At 43.1% G+C, this 20962-nt stretch overlaps 2 protein-coding genes across 3 annotated transcripts; both read left to right on the top strand.

The window, feature by feature from the left end:
- The first annotated feature begins 1454 nt into the window (after positions 1–1454).
- On the top strand, positions 1455–7785 carry slc5a1 (solute carrier family 5 member 1). The gene is made up of 14 exons (XM_056432463.1): positions 1455–1526; positions 1730–1834; positions 2039–2098; positions 2207–2311; positions 2413–2518; positions 2949–3029; positions 3159–3367; positions 3895–4030; positions 4170–4277; positions 4371–4521; positions 4602–4770; positions 6982–7197; positions 7315–7420; positions 7503–7785. The coding sequence occupies exons 1-14, from the start codon at positions 1458–1460 to the stop codon at positions 7715–7717; spliced, it is 1836 nt and encodes a 611-aa protein (XP_056288438.1). The 5' UTR covers positions 1455–1457; the 3' UTR covers positions 7718–7785.
- Positions 7786–12970: 5185 nt separating this feature from the next.
- Positions 12971–20666, top strand: rnf208 (ring finger protein 208). Of its 2 annotated transcripts, none has more exons than XM_056432581.1 (2): positions 12971–13520; positions 18516–20666. In XM_056432581.1, the coding sequence occupies exon 2, from the start codon at positions 19529–19531 to the stop codon at positions 20306–20308; it is 780 nt and encodes a 259-aa protein (XP_056288556.1). In that variant the 5' UTR covers positions 12971–13520; positions 18516–19528; the 3' UTR covers positions 20309–20666. The 2 variants fall into 2 exon arrangements, with proteins under 2 accessions (XP_056288556.1, XP_056288557.1); XM_056432582.1 differs by lacking the exon at positions 12971–13520 and adding an exon at positions 18217–18312.
- Positions 20667–20962: the final 296 nt, after the last annotated feature.

Here is a 20962-nt window from a genome sequence, read left to right as displayed (position 1 = left end):
TTGTTTGAAAGGATAAAGTAGTGTTCACTGTTGGTGGAGTGAAGTTAGTGTTAAGTGCCTTTCATTTCTACAAGAATTACAGTAAATGAGAGAATATTTCCACACTTGTTTAGATATACAAAATAAAATACAGGCCTCACTTTGCTTTAAATACTTTATGAGATTGATGATAGTATTTGCAGTTATTGCAGATTAATCTGTTAGTGTATAAAAAATAAATGGCAACATGTTATATATATATATATATATATATATATATATATATAGCTGGTGCAGGTGATTACACACTTTAATTGTGGTTTATTCTACAGAACAGTATGATTTCCTTTTTTTCTTTCGTTTTTGTGTTTGATATGTAAATGTTTGTCTTGGAATTGATTTGGATGAAGTTGAACTTGGCTGCAGTGCTGATGAAACCTGTCGATCCACATATTTCTTTACTTGTGGTAATTCCTCAGGGGTGGATCATTAACAGCATTTATTTTTGTATTTGCTGAAAGGTTACCAATATACACAAACACTGTATTGTGTCAGCAAGGTTATGTTTTCAGATCCAAATAAACTTTAAACCAAACACAATAGTTGACCTTTTATTAGATAAAATATTGAAATACTCGAACACACCTCCAAATACTCAAACACACCTCCTCCAAAGGTGCATAAGTGTCTGTACAGGTGCTCCGGTCAAAGAGGAGCGACTCAACAACACTGCTGTTCTCTGGTCACCCTCTCGGCATTATGTCTCAGGATTATTTTGGATTCTCCTTCATAAGGAACAATGCAAGAAATGGCACAGGCACGACCACTGTGGCTCTTAACAACCCAGCGGATATCTCCGTTATTGTGATTTACTTTTTGGTTGTCTTGGCTGTCGGAATATGGGTGAGGCTCTCAGTCTTTCAGCTGACCGTTCTTCAAAATGCCTCTTCTCTGTGAATAATTAACTCCTCACCAGTTTCACAGTTGTGAGATTTATAGTTTGTTTTTCAGTCGATATAAAAAGAAGAAGTCTGTATTGAGTCATGAGACTAAATATACTGATTTACTTTTGGTTGGAAAATTCAGGATAATAATCATTAATGTTTTGATACACGAGGCATCTCACTTTTAGAACAGAGGCCTTGTGTTTTAGCACCACTCCAACTGCACTTTGGAATAAATAATATGCAGTTGACTCATATTAGTCAATCACAACATCTAACTCAACAACCTGGTTTACAGTATTTTATTCCAGGCCTGATTTCTTTACATTGAGGGAATGCACATATTTAAATACATATATCAGAAGCACTGCTACTGCGATGTTATATGCTGTGATTGAGTTTTTATCACAGCTGCATATAAAGTGTAATGCTATCAATAATAAATGTGTAAAGACTTTTGGAATAGAGAGCCTGTTGCTGTGTTGCACAAATGTATTTCTGGATTTTCTAAACTGTGCCCTGATCCTGTAGGCGATGGTCAGCACCAACCGATCCACAGTCGGGGGCTTCTTCCTTGCGGGGAGGAGTATGGTGTGGTGGCCGGTGGGTATCTCTTGTTCACTGATTACAGGGTTTTATTGTTTGCGCTCTTTGCTAGTATAACATAATACATCAGGTTGAACAAAAGTATCTTTCATATTCTATTAACTACGTGGCATAGCAGAGAAGTCAGCTGTGAATCTTAGAAGTGATGCAAATTATTCAGAGATAATGATTCATGATAATAATAACTATGCACTCTGCAGATTGGAGCGTCGCTGTTTGCCAGCAACATTGGCAGTGGCCACTTTGTAGGCATCGCAGGGACTGCTGCAGCCGGGGGAATCGCCATCGGTGGATTTGAATGGAACGTGAGTTGTCGTGTCTGATGTGCCACCATTACACGATCAACACCCGTCACCGATGATATCAGTTATCTCTGTCAAATGAGATAAGTGGAGGTGATCATGGGAGTTTCACCCTGCAGAGGAAACAGAACAACAGAAGTCAGCTTTATCTTTTAAAGGAGCATTTTGAGGAGCATTTGTTATTTATTGCTCGTGTCCTTGTTGCAGGCTCTGATAGTGGTCGTCATTCTGGGATGGATCTTTGTGCCCATCTACATTAAGGCCGGGGTAACTGAAACACACTCATATGTTGGATTTATAAAACGGCAACATGAGAGGAAAAAAGTTAGTCAAACAAACACAAATGAAGATCTAATTTATTCTTTATGATTTTAGGTGATCACCATGCCTGAGTACCTGAAGAAGAGGTTTGGAGGACAGCGTATTCGCATCTATCTCTCTGTGCTGTCCCTCTTCCTGTATGTTTTCACTAAGATCTCAGTAAGTCACCACATCGTATCCTTAATGATGTCCTCTATGTCAACATTGTATTCTACATTGTTGATTGAAATGATGGGTTTTCCCCTCTCCTCTCCACTCAGGCAGACATGTTCTCTGGTGCCATTTTTATCAACCAGGCGCTTGGATTGAATATCTACCTTGCTGTCATCATGCTGCTATTGATTACTGCGCTGTACACTGTGACAGGTCTGTTCCCCTGGCGTGCATTCTCTTTTCCAACAAACTCATAAATCATAGCCAGAAGTCTTATCTACTTGGTGGCATTATGAATGGGGCTAAAGTCTTCTGAAGACCATATATAGAGACGAAGATAGACACATGCACACACTGTCTCCTTCTGTCTAATGTGTTAATGTGGTTAATTACCCATGGTATGCGATAAGCAGGAAATGGCCTTCTGTTGCTGTTTTGAAATAACGCATACACACCTGAACTTTAGCTTTACAAAGAATAACCACACAAAACAAGCGTACCACTGAATCACCCAGCCTGCGATGAATTGGATCATGTGCCAAGTGCTCTCCTTTAAGTTCAGTTCTGTACATTAGTGTTGATAAAATGGGTGAATTTTGAATGTAATGTACATAAACTGATAACCTTGCATACTATATCTCAGGTGGATTGGCTGCAGTGATCTACACAGACACCTTACAGACCGTGGTCATGGTCGTTGGATCATTCATCCTCATGGGCTTTGGTAATATTGTATTTTCCTTTTAGAAAAATCCTTATCCTCTGTTGTATTAATTCATTGTGATGAGAAAAACACTGTTTGTGACAGTAAATAAATACGATTATGAAGTCAGTCTCTTACACACACGTGCAGCTTTCAATGAGGTGGGAGGCTATGAAAGCTTCCAGCATCGCTACATGGAGTCCGTCCCCTCCATCACGGGCAACTTCAGTGCGAGCTGCTACGAGCCTCGGGCCGACGCCTTCCACATTTTTAGGAATGCGATTACGGGAGACCTGCCATGGCCTGGCCTCGTCTTCGGACTCACCATTCAGGCCACCTGGTACTGGTGCACTGATCAGGTCAGTTCCCAATATGACCCCTCCCCGCACACACACACACACACACACACACCCATAGACTCATTCAATTGGTTGCCCCACAATTGTACGGACATGAAGTTCCTTAATCTTTCCTGTTTTTGCCAGACTCACTGAAGCGGTCTGAGGTGCCTTCAAAATGAGGAGTGACATGTTTTTTAGTTTTTTTCTTAAGCACTCCCAGAGACTGAGATAAGATTATCAAGCATACCATTGCTGGATCTTGGCACAGAAGTAGATGCAAATTGAAACGTTGACATCCAGCACACAGATGAACAGATTATCGTTCACCTTTATCAACGCTCAGAGGAGAGTACGTATCAGTAAGCAAATTGGCTTTGATGGCTTTAGTGATGTATTGTCTCTGCAAATATGTTTAACCTGAAATAGAGACAATAGCTTCAGAGTCCATTATAACTGGGTTTTTTTCAAACATCCCTTTACCCACCCCGTTTTCTGATTGCATCATGGCACTACTGATCTTTTCCCGTTTGTGACATTTCCCGTAGGTGATTGTCCAGCGATGCCTCTCAGCTAAGAATTTATCTCACGTTAAGGCAGGCTGTATCTTATGCGGCTACCTGAAGCTGCTCCCGATGTTCCTCATGGTTTTCCCCGGGATGATAAGCAGGATCCTCTATACAGGTGAGTGAGTTTGAGATGTGACTGGTGTTGTTGGAATCAAGCTCACTGGCTGAACGTCATGTAGCTCATGCACATCTTACCATAATGGGGGATGTATGTCTTCCTTAACCTCCTGCTGATCTTGTTCATGTCCTTCAAGATGCGGTGGCATGTGTGGATCCAACTGAATGTGAGAAATACTGTGGTGCCAGTGTGGGCTGCACCAACATCGCTTATCCCAAACTGGTGCTGGATCTCATGCCCAACGGTGTGTGGCTGAAGACCTTCTCTTGTGAGCTGGGAATACGAACAGCAGCCTTTTTGTGTTCCCATTTGAATCTGTTCTTCTCTCGTGTGTCAGGTCTGCGCGGTCTCATGATGTCGGTGATGATGGCCTCTCTGATGAGCTCACTTACCTCCATCTTCAACAGTGCCAGTACTCTCTTCACAATGGACATCTACACTAAGATTCGCCGCACAGCCAGTGAAAAGGAACTCATGATTGCCGGCAGGTAAAAGACATTTAGCGTTCCGTTTCTTGAGCTTTCGGATGATGAGAGAGTTTCGTGCCACTAACTCTGTCTGTGCATAGAGTGTTTATCGTGGCCCTGATTGGTGTGAGCATAGCATGGATCCCTGTGGTGCAATCGGCCCAGAGTGGTCAGCTGTTTGACTACATCCAGTCCATCACCAGCTACCTCACACCACCTGTTGCAGCTGTCTTCATGCTTGCCATCTTCTGCAAGCGTGTCAACGAGTCTGTGAGTTTTACACCTGATTCATTTCTTTATTTAGACATTCCGATTACATTATTTTACACATTTCTCGAGAGAACAATCTATTGTGTGTTGCATATAAACAAGAGCCTTATACAATGCTTGCATCTCTGAGGTGGTTAGAGCGTTGACAATGCTAACATGCTGATGTTAAGCCAGTACAATGTTTGCTAGGTTAACTATCTTAGTTTGGCGTGTTAGCGTCCTAAAAGACTGGGAAGTGGCGTGACGATGGACCTCCTGTTGATATGGTTTTTAATAACATGATTGTCATATTAGCTTCGGAAAAATACTGATGTCATCAGCTGATCTGTCAGTCATTAATTCACCAACTCCCTCCCCCTCATGATGCTGCTAGTACTGTATCAGCATATTTCTCCAGCTTCCGCCTGTCCTGGTTTTTTGTTCATTATTGCCATGACTTCACATGCAATCTGCATGATGTCCATTTCATATCAGTTATATGTGTCTGCTGTATGCTGCTTCATAGTCCTGTGGTGGTTATGTGTCCAGGCACGTGCACAGACATTTTGGGGGGCAGGTGCTCAAACCCAAAAAAAGGGCACCCAATGCCAAAAAAAAATTCTGACAGAGTTGAAGCATAAGCATCAATACACTGATGATGCTGTCCTCAACCTGCGTCTCCTCTGGCAGCATCAGACAGCTAGCTTACATTTTCTTTATGAATAAAGATGAATTATTATATAGCAACAACAGTACAAGCATTCTGATTGGCTAATGGGCGTCATGCCACGTATTGCCCTCCTCGCTGGTCTGACACGGATCCGTATTGCCCTCTTACGTCATTTTCAAAATGAGCGATATTGATAGACATCAACAGCCAAGAGCAGTGGTCCTCAAACTAAGGCCCGCGGGCCGGATACGGCCCGCCTCCACATTTGGCCCGGCCCTCTGAACAAGAGAGGCCGTATGATTTTTTTTTCAGTCTGGCCACGCAAATCCTAGACAAGCCCCTGTTGAATAGAACGGAATAAGAATTCTCCCTCTCTCGCTTTTCTCTCTCTCCTCCCTCTCTCTCTCTTTTCTCTTGAATTCTCTCTCCCTCTCTCTCTCTCTCTCTCCCTCTCTCTATTCTCTAAACATAACTAACGTCAGTAAACAGCTGGACGAGGCTTTGAAATCACTGAGTTTTTGTTTGTTTATTTTTTTAGGAAACGTCGGACCAGTTGTGACGTCATGTTTTCAGCAGCGCTAATGTTGTGGTTGATTTATCACAAAACAACGTTAGGGGACAAACACCGTCAGGACCTGTGTGTCTGGTGCTGCGGGTCAGAGGAGAAGGAGGTGCAGCCGTTTGGTGGCGTGAGGAGCACTGCGCAGAGGAGGAAGTGGAGGAGGGAGGGGGGGGGGGGGTGCTCGTGAGCACCGCGGAGCGGGTCTAGGCGAAATTCCCACAAGAACTCAATTAAATGCCCCGTCGGATATTAAAACACATTTTGGGGGACTTGATGACAGAAAGAGTAACTTTTATTCTTAAATACGGATGAATAAAAAAAATGTGTCTCCAGCAAAAAGGGCCCTTGACTCATCCAGGGCAAAGGGGCTGGTGCTTGAGCACCACTAGGGCTCTATCTGTGCACGTGCCTGTGCCCAATAGAATGCTTTACAGACTATTGGGATTCATTTAGTTTTGCGTGGTCACTCTCTTAATTACAGACCGACATATCTCAACAACTACTTGTTGGTTTGCCATGAAAGTCGTTGACATCCATTGTCCCTCAGAGGCAGAAGCCCAGTGACTCTTTCCTCTCGCGGCGCCAGCAGTTTTCTCGACAGCTAATGGATGGATTGTCATGCAATGTTGTAGGCGACACATATTCACGTCCCTCTGAATTACAATAATGTTCCATAAGTGTTCACCCAGTATCATTTTATCAGGTGTCATCATCAAATCATATGATTTTTATTTAGTCTTATACTTTGTTTATGACCCAAAATCTATTTTGATATTCTCGACAGCCTCAGCTGGACTTTGTGTTTGGTTGGTTATAATCAGCTGTCAGATCGTACACCTGCATGAAGCGGTGAACAAAGTGAACATGACACTTAAATCTACAGCTGAGCTTTGACATCGCGGACATGTTAGCATGCTAGGATCAGCATGTAGCACCACTTCAGTAGACCCTTCCCTAATACATGCAGCCGACTGAGAGGGTGTCCTGCTTCTTTCCTCAGGGTGCATTCTACGGCCTCACAATCGGCCTTCTTATCGGCCTGTCCAGGATGATTGCTGAGTTTGCCTTTGGGACAGGCAGCTGCATTAACCCCAGTAACTGTCCCACCATCATCTGTGGAGTCCACTACCTCTACTTCTCCATCATCCTGTTTGTTGTCTCCTGTGTCATCATCCTGGGAGTCTCTCTGATGACCAAACCCATTGACGACAAGCATGTACGTGACCGCTGTGAGATAAGGCTTGATCAATAATTGATCCCCGAACATCACTGGAAGGCACAGATACAACCAACTTTATGATTCATGTAATTCAATGTTGCGTTTCCTGTCTAGTTGTATCGACTGTGCTGGGTCCTGAGGAACCGTACAGAGGAGAGGGTGGACCTTGAGCAGGATGATTGGATTGATAACCAAGAGTCCAACAATATGGAGATAGAAGGTAATCAGCAGACGTGCAATATTAACGTGTGAACACACACCCAGGCAGCTTTTATTCATCGTCTTTATCTCTTCCATCACAGAGCCCGAGGAGGAACCAGGCTTTTGCAAGAAGGCGGTGATGTGCTTCTGTGGCCTGGAGCAGCAACAGGCCCCCCCGCTGAGTCCAGAGGAGCAGGCCGAGCTGCAGAAGAAGCTCACAGACACATCAGAGGTGCCGCTGTGGAGGAACGTTGTCAACGCAAACGCCCTCATCCTCCTGTGTGTGGCTGTTTTCTTTCATGGTTATTTTGGTTGAAGAAACTTGACTGGCCCCAAATGCTGTTGCATAATTTATATTGAAGTGATTCTTTATGAATGTAATTCATAACCACATCATCTGTTTTCCCACAACCCTCTTAAATAAGATGAATGGCAGACATTTTTCCAAACAGCATCATTATTAATGTATGCATGCAGTGAATGGCGACTCAACTCCTCCAGTACACAAGATATATTGTTCTCAAGTAGAAAACCTTTTTAAATGGTTCACTACTCTACACAGGTCTGGTGTGCATTGTGCATGTTAAAAGTAAACCGCACTGTAATATGTATTACATTTAAAACATGTTAATATTGTGCATGAGTATTCACACATCTAATTGTTTCTGACGGCCTGCACAATTGTAGGTTTTCCAGTCTTAACTATGACTTTTCTTCCCCATATTTGCTTTTGCTTTAAGTGATTGTAAACATGGCAGAGGGCAAAGTTGCTCTGTGAATCAGAACAGCTCATTAACGGAGCCGCAGGTCGACTCACGCTTGTCTTTATCGGAAAGAGTCCACTCTCACTGCTATCTGCTGTCATAATGGACAATCTTGTATTTGTTAATTGATACAATACTATGACTGTTTTTAGCTGAAGCAATAATGTGTTTACAATGTGATAATAATGCCCATTATGTCAACTCAACTATTTATTCTTACTCATACATATACATCTTTATTGTCGCTTGCATGTTGTAGTTTACATGTAAGGGACGAGGAAGTGAATTTACCCAAGTTAATTTGTTATAGGCTTTTGAGATGCTAAACAAAAATCCCTCTTTAACTTGTAATACATAACAGATTCACGGTAATTAGTTTTTACTACCTCAGTCTTCCGGGTTCCCCTCATATGTGCTCAAAGTCCATAAGTGCTGTCCTTTCTTAAATAATAAGCATCTTACTGTGCGTTGTTTAAGGTGTGAAGGAATACACACATCTCAGGGAATTACACAAACTATTGTTTGACTCTCTTTGCTTCCCTCTCGTGGTTCACTGCTGAACATGTAAGACACTAGATGTATGTTTATTTTATTGCGCATTCACTTTCTGGTGAAATCTGCTCTTACTGAGGTAAATGTAGTCTTGTCATGTACTTAGTTCATAAATGCTGAGGGCTTTTGTACTGTTAGTCATTCTCATGGTGGCACACTGAGTATCTTGCTTTTATCATTAACTGTGGTTAATGTGCACTAATGTAGGCCTTGAATATGTGTACCCCTGAATGATTTATTATTTATGCTGTGAATTATCTGCTCTTCTTCTCTGCAGTTTTATCTCTTTTACCGTTTGACTTAATTGTGTTGAATAACATGTCTGTAAGGGATTCAGCTGGCCTGCGTGATGACTAAGTACAACAAGCCAGTCAAAGGTCAACATGGAGACTGTCAACAGTCAGAGGAGATATTTTTATTTTAGGGCTAGAACCTAAACCCTGTCTGTCATTATTCACAGTGATGAGTAGTGCAGAGACAAGACACGTTTTTTATTATTTGAAAACGTTAAAGATTGAGTTGATTATCATTGACAGCAGAATAGCCTAAATTAAATGAATGTATTGCCATTTATGTTAAGTCCTGAATTAAGTCTCATCACAGTGTAATATGTATATCCAAATAATTATAAAGATGACTCTACAATATGTGTGATCCAAACTATTAATGAGTGTAAAAATAGTGAATTGTTCTATCTGAATTCAAACACTTTTCAGAAAAAATCACAATCATGTTTATGAAACATGCAACATTTGAACCTCTAAAAGAAAGTAAAACATGTGACACAGTACATGGAGCAATACAAGCTGGCTAGAAGTCTCCACCTGGTGGCTCAAGAGCCTCATTATAAAGGACAATTTACTGCATAACTCCATGAATTAAAAACCCTTTACAAGCTACTCAGGCTCTGGTTCGTTAACTTATCAGCAATTCATGTTCAGGTCCAGTTGTCCAGATATGAAAGCCACTAGCTGTGGTACCCAATACATGTATTGCAGTTGCTCACATCTCCACTAAAAAGTAAGTTCAATTACTTATGTACCTCAAAATGTGATTGTTGTATTCTACACAACATACCTTTTAGACTTGGTGTGAGTATGGATGTCTCCCTGTGTATGTAAATATAACAAACTGTAATCATGGTCAGTGTCTCTAAGTACATTATATTATTTAGCATATTCAAAATTATTCTGATGACACATGGTTTGTGTTTCTTTAAAAATGGCATAATGCCAATGGAAATAAGTACAGGCATGGCTGTCAGTGGAATTTTAATCATCCTAATACAATAAATAATGTTGTAGTTATATATCTGTAATAACATTATTCTCCTTGCAAAGACAGTATCTAATTTATGCATTTGCACACAGTAAATACCATAGAAACTGAATGCAATTTAGCATCTTACCAGATTCACACAGAAGTAAATGTGCATGTAATTATATTTGCTAAAAAATAAAACATATATAATAAAAGGCAGGTATGCAACTGCGGAAAATGTGATAGTCGTGCATACTCTAAAATAACTGCTATAGTTAACATGTACTGTACAAGTAAATGCAGCAATGATATTGTGTATTTTGGTCTTTGTTTACAGGTTTAAAATAAGATCCGACCTTACCAATACATATACATACCTAAAAGTGACCCATATTTTGTTCTATGACAGAAAGTGATTTATCTCCTTTTCAACCTGCACTGAGATGACAACTGGCTCACAAGTAAAGCAGAATGAAGGCCTTGTTGGAATAAGTTTGTCTCAGGACCGGTTGGTGGAACAAACCCATTGCAATAAGTATAGCAGCTGGACAGCAGATTCTAGACGTGAGAAAGTTCAAACCCCAGCACAGGCAAAGTGAAACAATATTTATTCTCTCATTTAAACAGTCTTGGCTCATGACAGTACTAATTCTTCTCCATAAGCGTTACTATAGAGAGGAAGGGAAGCACAGGCCAAGGTTAAAGGTCGCCTGCGCCGCCGGTTGGTTGCTTCTTCAGTCCACTGACTCATTGTCTCTGCAGCTATGTCTCAGTTGTGTTTAGCTTCCTCTGAACTGCAGGTCACCTCTTAAGGAAGCAATGGGAAAATTCTTCAAGGAGGAAAAAAATACCGTGACTTTGCCGTACAACCTTAGACCACGGCCAACTGAGTCCTCCACACACATTTGTGTAATGTTTGGGTTCACTGACATTTACAAAAAGTTAATGATAACAGTTTTCTGCATCTATTCTTAAATAAACAAACAATTTTCGCTGCAGCTTTTCCTTTTCATATCTCTTACATCTGTCAGCCATGACTTCAGCGGAAGAAAAAAAAGTTTGATCTTTCTTTCATGTATTGTTCCTTCACCAGTTCTGGCTAGATCTTCTGTATTTGTGTTCCTCTGACTGACTGACTCAGTTGTGGACTTGTTTGTCTGGCATTTCATTTACAAACTGTGGATGAATTTGGAGCTGCTTTCATAATTTTAATGAATGCTAGCTTTACCTCAATCCTTTTCTTATTAACTGCACTCATAATTAGAATGTCAACAATTACTCTTGGAACTAAAAAAGGAGGCCTCATAAATACTTTACTAACTATTCATGAACTTTAACAACAGGATTTTGAAGAAAACTGCACACCAGATGTTTGAGGAACTTATATTGCATCATTCATGTGTTGAGCAAATACTCAGAATCTTCCTGAAACTTCTAACACAAGAGCAAGTTTATACAGTACTCACCGCTAAAAGCTCTTCAAACACAAACTATTTGGTGTTCAGATTATCTCTCGTTACATTATGCATCCGATAAACATGTTATATAAGCATAACCCTCTTACATTGATTGAAAAATTACATTATGTTTTTTCCCCAACTTTGATCTGAGGATTATTTATTGGTTTGCATGAAGGCTCGAGCAGATACAAAACTTATAATATAAAATCCTTGTTATGCAACATCACTGAATAAGCAGATCTGTCTGGGGAGCTTATAGGATGCTGTTTTTTTAAGTTTATAGAAACTCAGCATGTCATATTTTGCAGTCAAATCGTTTTTTTTTCAAAGTGTCAAGGTAGAATGAGCACATGTGACACCACTGTGTTTTGTTGTTGACATGTTTGCTTTGAGGCCTTGTTTGTGTTAATCCACTTCTGCAAACATAAGTAAGATACACAAGCTCCGTGTTGAATATGATGGATCTGTATTTTCAAAAAAGCTCCCAGAATCATTTGAACACAACAGATCATGATACCTGTATGTTTATTGCTTTTTATGATGGTTCTGTGATAACATTTTTCTCCATTAGTGAAGGCTTGTAATATCTGGCCACAGGGACTACGGTTGAAATTTAGCCTTAGCTAAGACTGACACATTTACCCCTGGGTTGATTGATGTGTACGATCCCTGTTCAAATATATAAATAAATGAAATGAAATCACTCAACTCTCTAACCTGCTCAAGAGTGCATGTTTTCCAACCTGTCAAATCAGCAGCCTGATAGAAAATTAATTAGTGAGTCAAATGTAAGCTTTTTTTGTCAGATGTGCTGCACTCCTTTCGATTAGATCTATTCCAAGCAGCATCCTGTACTTCCTGTTTGCCTGGCTGTCGACTTAACCATAAGATAAGATAAGATAAGATATTCCTTTATTAGTCCCTCAGTGGGGAAATTACAGGATCACAGTAGTATAGCTCACTGATAAACGAATAATAAAATAGAAACAAGTAATATAATAAGCATTGTGTCTGTATTGAACTGGCGTAGCCTGTGATTAATGATTCATCACCAAGTTGCAAATCCTTCACATTGATGCACAAACATTGCACACAGTGTGCATGTGTGTGTATAAATGAGCATGTGTGTCTATGTGCCTGTATGCGTGTTTCAGTGTGGGGGGGAGAGGAGGAGGGAGGGGGAGGTTAATATTTTCTCAGGCAACTAGCAAACGTGATCCTGGCTGCAGAGGCACTGCAGTGTGTGCTGCAGCGAGGGAGAGCAAACGAGAGAGGAAGAGAGAGAGCGTGTGTGTGAGAGGAAAGAGAGAGAGAGAGAGAGAGGTGGGGGTGGGCAAGCTAAACAAGCCACACGCATAAGGAGGGAGCCAGAGGCACAGAGACAGAGTGTGAGTGTGTGTGAGTGTGAGTGTGCATGTATGTGTGTGAACACACACTGCGCATGTGTGACTGTGAGGCGCACCGAGCGGAGCAAACGGAGGAGGAGGAGAACGAGGAGCAATGAGCGGCAGCTGAGACGAGAAGAGATAACGGCAGAAGAGAGGGAGAGAACGAGCCGGATAGGTGTACCCGACGCGACCAGAAGAGAGAGACGGGAAGGAAGAAAAGAGGGACGTAGACGCGCCGAGAGACGCAGCGCAGGAGATCAGGTCACCGCACGGAATAAACCGAATAATCTGGGCTGAGGAAGAGGGATGGAGAAAGAGAGACCAAAGGGAGACGCGCAGCCACAGCTCGGCGGAAAAGAATCACGGGCGGGAGAGTGAAAGGACAAGGGTAGAGGAGAGGAGGGATGGGGAGCTCAACGATACCAACGCTGGACATGACGCATCCACCTTGTACCAGCTCCCTCCATCTTACATGCCCTCCATGTTTGCCTCCCTCCACCGCTGCGCGTTGTTCATCCTTCTAGAATCGCATGGACAGGAGAGAGCATCCTCCCTCCGGCGACACATCCCCCTGAACCGACAGACTGAGCAGTTTACCTTCTCAATACATCACCGACGACGTCGACAGCAAACAACTGGAACAGGATCGAGGAAGCCAGAAAGGACAGGAACAAGAGAAGTGCGTAGGTGGACAGGTGAGGATGAGACGTGGCTGTTCATCTGTTCCACGGAGAAGATTCAGAGGTTTATCTTGATATTCTCTCTCTGTGTGACACATCATTTGTGTATGTTTCCGACTCCTTCTTGCTCGCTGTCTCTGTGCAAGACAAAGGTGATCTTTGCCTTTTTGTCAGGCCGGGATTGGCATGGTTGTTGCATCATTTTGCAGACACACACAGGGCTGCATGAATGGAGAGGCACAGACACAAACACCTGCACGCTGACCTCTCTGCTGACCACAGACAGGGCTGAGAGTCTGTGAATAGACCTCGATGATGTGTGAGTCTGGGTGGAGATGGTATCTTCAGGGTCATGTCTCCAGCTGGTTATGACATTTGACAGACCTCTGCACAGACAGGCAGTCGGGGCCGGAGGAAAGGGGGGTGGGGGGGGGGCAGGAACTGCCTGTTCTGTAGCTGTCAGCAGCATTAAGGCATCTCCATATTGGCAATACATTGGCGCTGCAGTGAGAGTGCTGGGTACACCATGCTGCTATTGCATAACTGCTGCTCCCGAACACGCCCCTCCCACATGCTAAAGCCGCTCCATCTCACACGGTCCCAATATTGTGTCCGCCTCGCCTCCATCCCACAGTCCTCCCCCCCCCCCCCCAGAGTCTCAGCTCACATGGTATCAACAAGGCCATTCACCTTAAACCTGTGCTGAGACAGCCTCCTGAAAGAAAGAATCAATGGCCTTGATCAATCAAGCCACTGTTGTTATTGAAGAGATGGGCATTTACTGAACCTTTCCCGTCATAAACCTTCTATGAAGTCTCTGTTGGCAGATGGGTGGTTACTGCCTTTCCGTTTGCTGCCTGTGTGCCGCTCTGCCATGTTGCTGTGGGAGAAACACACACAGGAACAAAGAGCACTTGGCTGGAAGGAATTGCGAGGCAAAATGGCCGATGTCTGCCATGAATGACAGTGAGCTGAATTCTTAAAAACAACACCTCCCCACTCACTCACTATAAGCACATGATCCAAATCTAATTTAAACGATGTTTGATATTGACCTACTCTATGTTGATTCAGAAAATGATTGAAAGCAAAAGCCCATTGAGAAAAAAACTTTTTCTTGAAAAAGAATATATATTTGGCTGTAACAGGATCATAAAAGCAAGCAAGACACTGAGATGCATCCATCATCTGCAGTACAACTCTCAAATACTTATATCAACAATATACTTTTAGAATGGTCAAATATGCCACAGAAGCAAATCTTCCTGTGTTTGAATGTCGCTGAAACCCGGTCAGTGCGATGATTTCCTGAGAGAATCTGCAGCCACCAAACATGCAGTAAATCTGGGGATTTGTCCACAGATCTAGTTAAGGTCACAGCACATTATGTCATCATAATACAAACATAATATCCCACGCAGGTCAGAGTGGAGATATGTAGCGAAGCTTTTTAGCAGCCGAGGCATGAATGTGGATACGCATCTTAACATAGCTGGCATACCTGGCGTACTGCTGGTATGTGGTGTCGGGGCACAGAAACCCAGATTGTGGAAATATGGATAGATAGAGACAGATTTGCAGTGAGGTGAAAGAGAGAGAGAGAGAGAGGCAGACTGATGGGCAGGGTCTCTATGACTCATCCAGAACATGGTGCCCTTCTGGTGTTCTCCGATCTGCACAGGAAGAATGTATCCTGTGTGATCATGAGGACCTGAGTCTGCATGTGTGTGTGTGTGTGTGTGTTTGTGACGATGTGAGGCAGACCAAGCAACAGAGTGGGAGAGGACAGGAATTTTCTTGGCGTGTGGTGCCATGTGTTTTTCTCCCTCTTCAGGTGTCTGTGTCAGTTTAATCAGTAGCATGACTGATTAGAGATATTCCCTTTCGAGGCTTCTATCTGTTTGTTATCCGTTAGTTTGTGTGTCCAGTGGAATGTAAAAGGGTGGTGCCGAGTACGATGATGGGGAGTCGTCCGAGGGTGAGATGTTCAGTGTGTGTGTGTGTGTGTGTGTGTGTGTGTGTCTATGCAGCTCTGTGTGTGTTTAATGCTATGAGGAATTTGCAGCGAGACAAACTCCTCTGACATCTCTGTGGTCAGCTCTCCTCCAGCTTGTGATGACGAGGTCAAATGCTTGCCATGATTTCATTAGTGTAATAATTCCTCTGCAGGGAGAGGATCCGAACACTCAATGTCAAGACTGTGGGAGAGCTGAAGCACCGTGTTAATATGGTGACTGGGTCGGAGATGAGCTCCTTACATAATCGGAGAGGCCTCCGTCGATGAGGAAGAGGCTGCGCCAAAAGCTGGGCCATCAGCAGGCCGGCTGCTTCCGTTATCAGAGCACTGTCACCAAATGAGAGGGTCATTGTCGCTGCTTCATCTCCCCCAGGCCCAAAGGCCCCTCATGCAGCCTGGATGCTTTATCAAGTCGACCGCTGACCGCTACTAGGCAGGCACTTATTCCCAAAAGCTGTTTATATCCTCAGTGTGTCGAGACATATACGACCTGTCAGAAGTGGAGATGATTAGTTTAGTTTCAATCAAGAGCCAAACTGATTTTGGAGGCCAATATTGGCCGATTTTATGCGGGAATTTTTTGATCTCAGCAGTTGATGTAAGAATCAAAATGACCTCCAAGATATTTTTGGGCATTTCTGCACTCCATTTTGTATTGTTATCTTTGGCCCATATACAGGACTGTCTCAGAAAATTAGAATATTGTGATGAAGTTCTTTATTTTCTGTAATGCAATTAAAAAAACAAAAATGTCATGCATTCTGGATTCATTACAAATCAACTGAAATATTGCAAGCCTTTTATTCTGATTTATTGCTGATTATGGCTTACAGCTTAAGAAAACTCAAATATCCTATCTCTAAATATTAGAATATCATGAAAAAGTATACTAGTAGGGTATTAAACAAATCACTTGAATTGTCTAATTAACTCGAAACACCTGCAAGGGTTTCCTGAGCCTTGACAAACACTCAGCTGTTATAAATCTTTTTTTTACTTGGTCTGAGGAAATATTAACATTTTATGAGATAGGATTTTAGAGTTTTCTTAAGCTGTAAGCCATAATCAGCAATATTAAAAGAATAAAAGGCTTGCAATATTTCAGTTGATTTGTAATGAATCCAGAATGCATGACATTTTTGTTTTTTTAATTGCATTACAGAAAATAAAGAACTTTATCACAATATTCTAATTTTCTGAGACAGTCCTGTATACTATTATACTAATATCAGCAGATATATCACAATGTCAGATTTATAGGTTGAGCAGTAAGTCCATCCAGGCTTAAGTTCACACTATTGCAGTAATATAGTCAGTTATAGCGCTGTGAAACCTCCATGTGATATAGTATAGTATGACGCAGGGTATCATTTAAAATAGTTTAATGCTGGTTTTATGTTTGTGTAGCTACACATACCAAGACTATATCTAATATCCCATATTGTGTCAGACAATTTTATATATGTAATCAAAAACTGTCATTATTGTGATGTCTTTTCATTCATTTGTCATGTTTCTTATTACCTTTTTTTAACATATTTTCCTTCTCATGTTATAAATATATAATCGTATCTATAACAAATACCTGCGTTCGTAAGGAATGTCATATACACATTCTTGATGATTGCTTCATACATTTCTCACATTGCCCTTGAACTATGTCACTATCTTTATTAAGCGTGTGTGAATACTTACTGTCTGTGAAAGAGGAGGAAAAAGGAACAGAGCCTATTTTGGGAGAAGTGTTGAAGCACATTCAGGAACATCACATTCTGTCTCACAGCTCTGTGTGTTTGAGTGTGGGGCGAACACACATGTCTACAGATTCGTTGAGAGACGGCAAAGGGGAGAAATAAATGTCTGCCTGCTTGCCCAACATGGCTCGCTGTAGGCTATTACGTGGAAGTAATGGACTGAAGCACTTCCGCCTGTTGGGTACATTTCTCTCATTCGGTGTGAATCTTCCGTCGGGGTTGGGGGCAGGAAACCACAGAGAAGTGCAGAGATAAACAAACCATGAATAGAAACCTGGACCAGCACTGAGCTCCCTCTCCTCTCTTTCTCTCTCTCGCTCTTCTTCTCCATGTAGGTCACCTCCTCTGCAAAGCTTTTTTATTCTCTCTTAATGAATCATCACTGTTGCACCCGCTGAAAAGAACAACAGATGTGTCATCCTCCCGCATCTCCTGGTTGGCAGCAATTGTTGCTGTCAAGCTCAAAAGCTTCATCCATGCACTTGTTCTTCTCCCTAAACCCACACACAGTCTGACACAAACCCTCCATGCAGAGTAGAACCGGTTCCCACGCAGGCGAACTGACGCAACTCACAAGATGTGACGTGCTGACAGGAAGCAGGAAGCATGACAAGAGCATGTGTCACGGTCACCTGCTCTGGACAGTGTGGCGGGCTTTGGCTTTCAGTTACCTGTCAGGTGTATTTACTGTTTGAGTCTTCAGCATTGTTTACCTGCTTTTACTGCTATTAACATGTTTTCATACGTTTCATATGTGACTCTTTGGGTGTTTAGCTTTTCTCACCACCGGGGGCGCTCGCACCACGCCAACATAACCTTCAGACTTTGTAGCACACCAATTGTGTTTAGAGAGAGGCGTACTTGGCGCTACTCCCCAAAGCATGTGGCAACATGATTATTATCTTACTCCTTCAGAAACACACCTGGGCTGAGGCCAAAATGCAAAGTTGACAGACTCCGTCATCAGATACACACGAAGAAACTGATCTTCACGCAGCTGCAGTGGATTCTTTCCGTTAAATCAAACACTAGAAAGGTCTCACAACTATATTCTTTCTAACAAACAAACATGAAAAAAGATAATTACCTATATACTTGTTTTATATATTTAAGAAAAGATGACCCATTCTCCACCAACTTGTATTTCATTAATATTGCATGTTAAATGTAATTCAAATTCACTCAATCTGAAACAGAGCATACTTTAATGTATTTCATGAATCCCTACTGTTTTCACAGGTAGATGGACCAAAGGAAACCTGAGGACACAGACTCACTGAAAAGGGAGAGGCAAGCACGGAGGCATCCCTCAGACTGTTATCACGTCTTCCGCTCAGTTGGGAGGGCCGTCTGAAAGTTAAACCCTTCACTCCCACTTCTGAGGAATTCAGGAGCCTTGGTTGCAGCTTGAAGGATTCATTCCAGGAGTTTCTTATCAATAAGACGCTGAGAGAGGATCACACAGGGTCACCTGACAAAACTGGACCGAGAGCAGAGAGAAAGACGGAAGGTTATTCTTTCTTTCTCTTTCTCTTGCACTTTAGTCGACGTGGAACACTCCCGCAGCCAAAAACAGGAAGTTAAGCTAAGTAAGAACCGTGTGTAAAGGCTAGTTTGAGAAGACAAGAGTTTCCTTGGCAGGCCACAGGATATAGTTAAAGACAATACCTCTTGGACCTTTCTGGACTGCCTGAACTCAACCCCCCCCCCACGTTGTGAATGCAGACATCCAACCAACCTGTACTGTATGTATATATGTAAACATCTGTGTGCATTTGAGATTATTTATCGGTGTCATCGCTGAGTGAGAACATATCTTTGTGCTAAAGTACTAACTGACCTTGTATGTGAATATACGTTTCTGCAAATAGCCATCAGAGACAGACGGCACGGGAACATCAGCAACAACAAAAAACTACCTTTAAGTAGTCAACACTGGTCAGATATTGTAAGCTGGACCGTTAAATCATCCATACATATCAACGGGGACGGAATAAGAGCTTCAGATTGCGTTGCTCTGACTGAGCTCTTCTATCCATCATCCCTTCATAAAGACACAGGCTGACAGTAACGCCCACCAGGGGGGGTCTCTGAGGGAAACATGGAGGCAACCATCCGTCCCCATGTCCCTTCGAATGGCTGACTCCAGAGAAAGAGCCTCGTCGTGTTCCCCTTGCCCAGAAGAAGGCAGGGGTGTCCGGCCCTGATTAGAGCCACAGCCCCTTTCTCTTCCGGCCCCCAAAAACGTGCGAATGTCCTGCCTCAGGCGGCAGCCTGTCACCATCCCCATGGACACCGTCAAGATCATCCAGTCAGAGAAGTTCCCCCGAGAGTGCCCCGTCCCCATCACCCAGCCGCGCTATGCCCCACCCCCCCGAGTGGCGTGGGCCGGCGGAGGGGAAGGCGAGATCATCGCCAACCAGGCCTGCAGCGACGTGACCCCGGACATCGCGGGGTCCCCCCGGCAGATGGTGTCCCCCTCGGTCCCCGTGACGCGCAGGGAGCAGAGCTTCCTGGCGCAGCGCAAACCCAGTGCCAACGAAATCTGCTACCACCAGTTCCACTACAAGATGGAAGACGTCATCGTCAACCAGTACGTGCTGCGCTCCTCCTCCACCTCCTCCTCCTCCGCCTCCTCCTCCTCCTCATCGGGAGCCGTGATGCCCTGCGAGCCCCTGGACTGCCCCACCTGCGGTCACACCTACAACTTCACGGGCAAGCGTCCGCGCATCCTCTCCTGCCTGCACTCGGTGTGTGAGGAGTGCCTGCAGATCCTCTACGAGTCCTGCCCCAAGTACAAGTTCATCTCCTGTCCCACGTGCAGGCGCGAGACCGTGCTGTTCACCGACTACGGTCTGGCTGCCCTGGCCATCAACACCAGCATCCTGAGCCGCTTGCCCTCTGACCCCAACGGGCCCGTGCAGTGGGGCGGGGAGGCCGACCGCAGCTGCTACCAGACTGTGCGCCAGTACTGCCAGTCCGCCTGCACTTGCCAGGTCGCCAACCCCTTGTCCTCCTGTGGCATCATGTAGACAAGGGGGGACAATAAAGGCATGACTTGACGCTGCCCCCCCCCCACACACACACACACACACACACTCTTTTCGTCTATAAGCTCTACCCTGTCTGCCAACTCCCTCTCACACACACAGTAAATAAATCCCTCCACAGATGTTATCTCTATATATTTAATAGCACAGATGGATGCTATGTGGGACTAATGGATGCCAATGGTTCAATAAATAGTAAATAAATGTATTTTATGTATGGACTGGAATCCTATTCACCCTCTCTCGTTTGGTTGGACGTGTTTGTCAGTGACATCTCTTTACATGGGAGGTCTATCCCCCCAACCTAGGTGAATAAAGATGAAATAAATTATAAAAGTAACTGTGTGGGCTGCACTTTTGATCTGTCAAGCTGCAGAAAGGATTTGATTGCAAAATGATGGCTTTCCTTTTTCACATTAAGCCTATTGCACTGCGAGGATGGATCCATTTATTTTGTTGTCTTATATTAGGGCATAGTATATGGATTGTGGTATTTTCTAATTGGTTTTCTAACCGGTTTGAGAGGATTTGAATAGTTTTAAACTCCTTTAACATGAAGGCCATCTCTGAATTCATATTGTATTGTTTTCAATTAATATGAAAAATCAGGCTTTGTTACGTCAAAAAAAAGTTGCT

The sequence above is a fragment of the Pseudoliparis swirei genome, chromosome 15, assembly GCF_029220125.1.
Source record: "Pseudoliparis swirei isolate HS2019 ecotype Mariana Trench chromosome 15, NWPU_hadal_v1, whole genome shotgun sequence".
Lineage (NCBI taxonomy): Eukaryota > Metazoa > Chordata > Actinopteri > Perciformes > Liparidae > Pseudoliparis > Pseudoliparis swirei.
The sequence above is the reverse complement of the archived record's forward strand: the minus strand, read 5'-3'. Positions and strand labels throughout refer to the sequence as shown.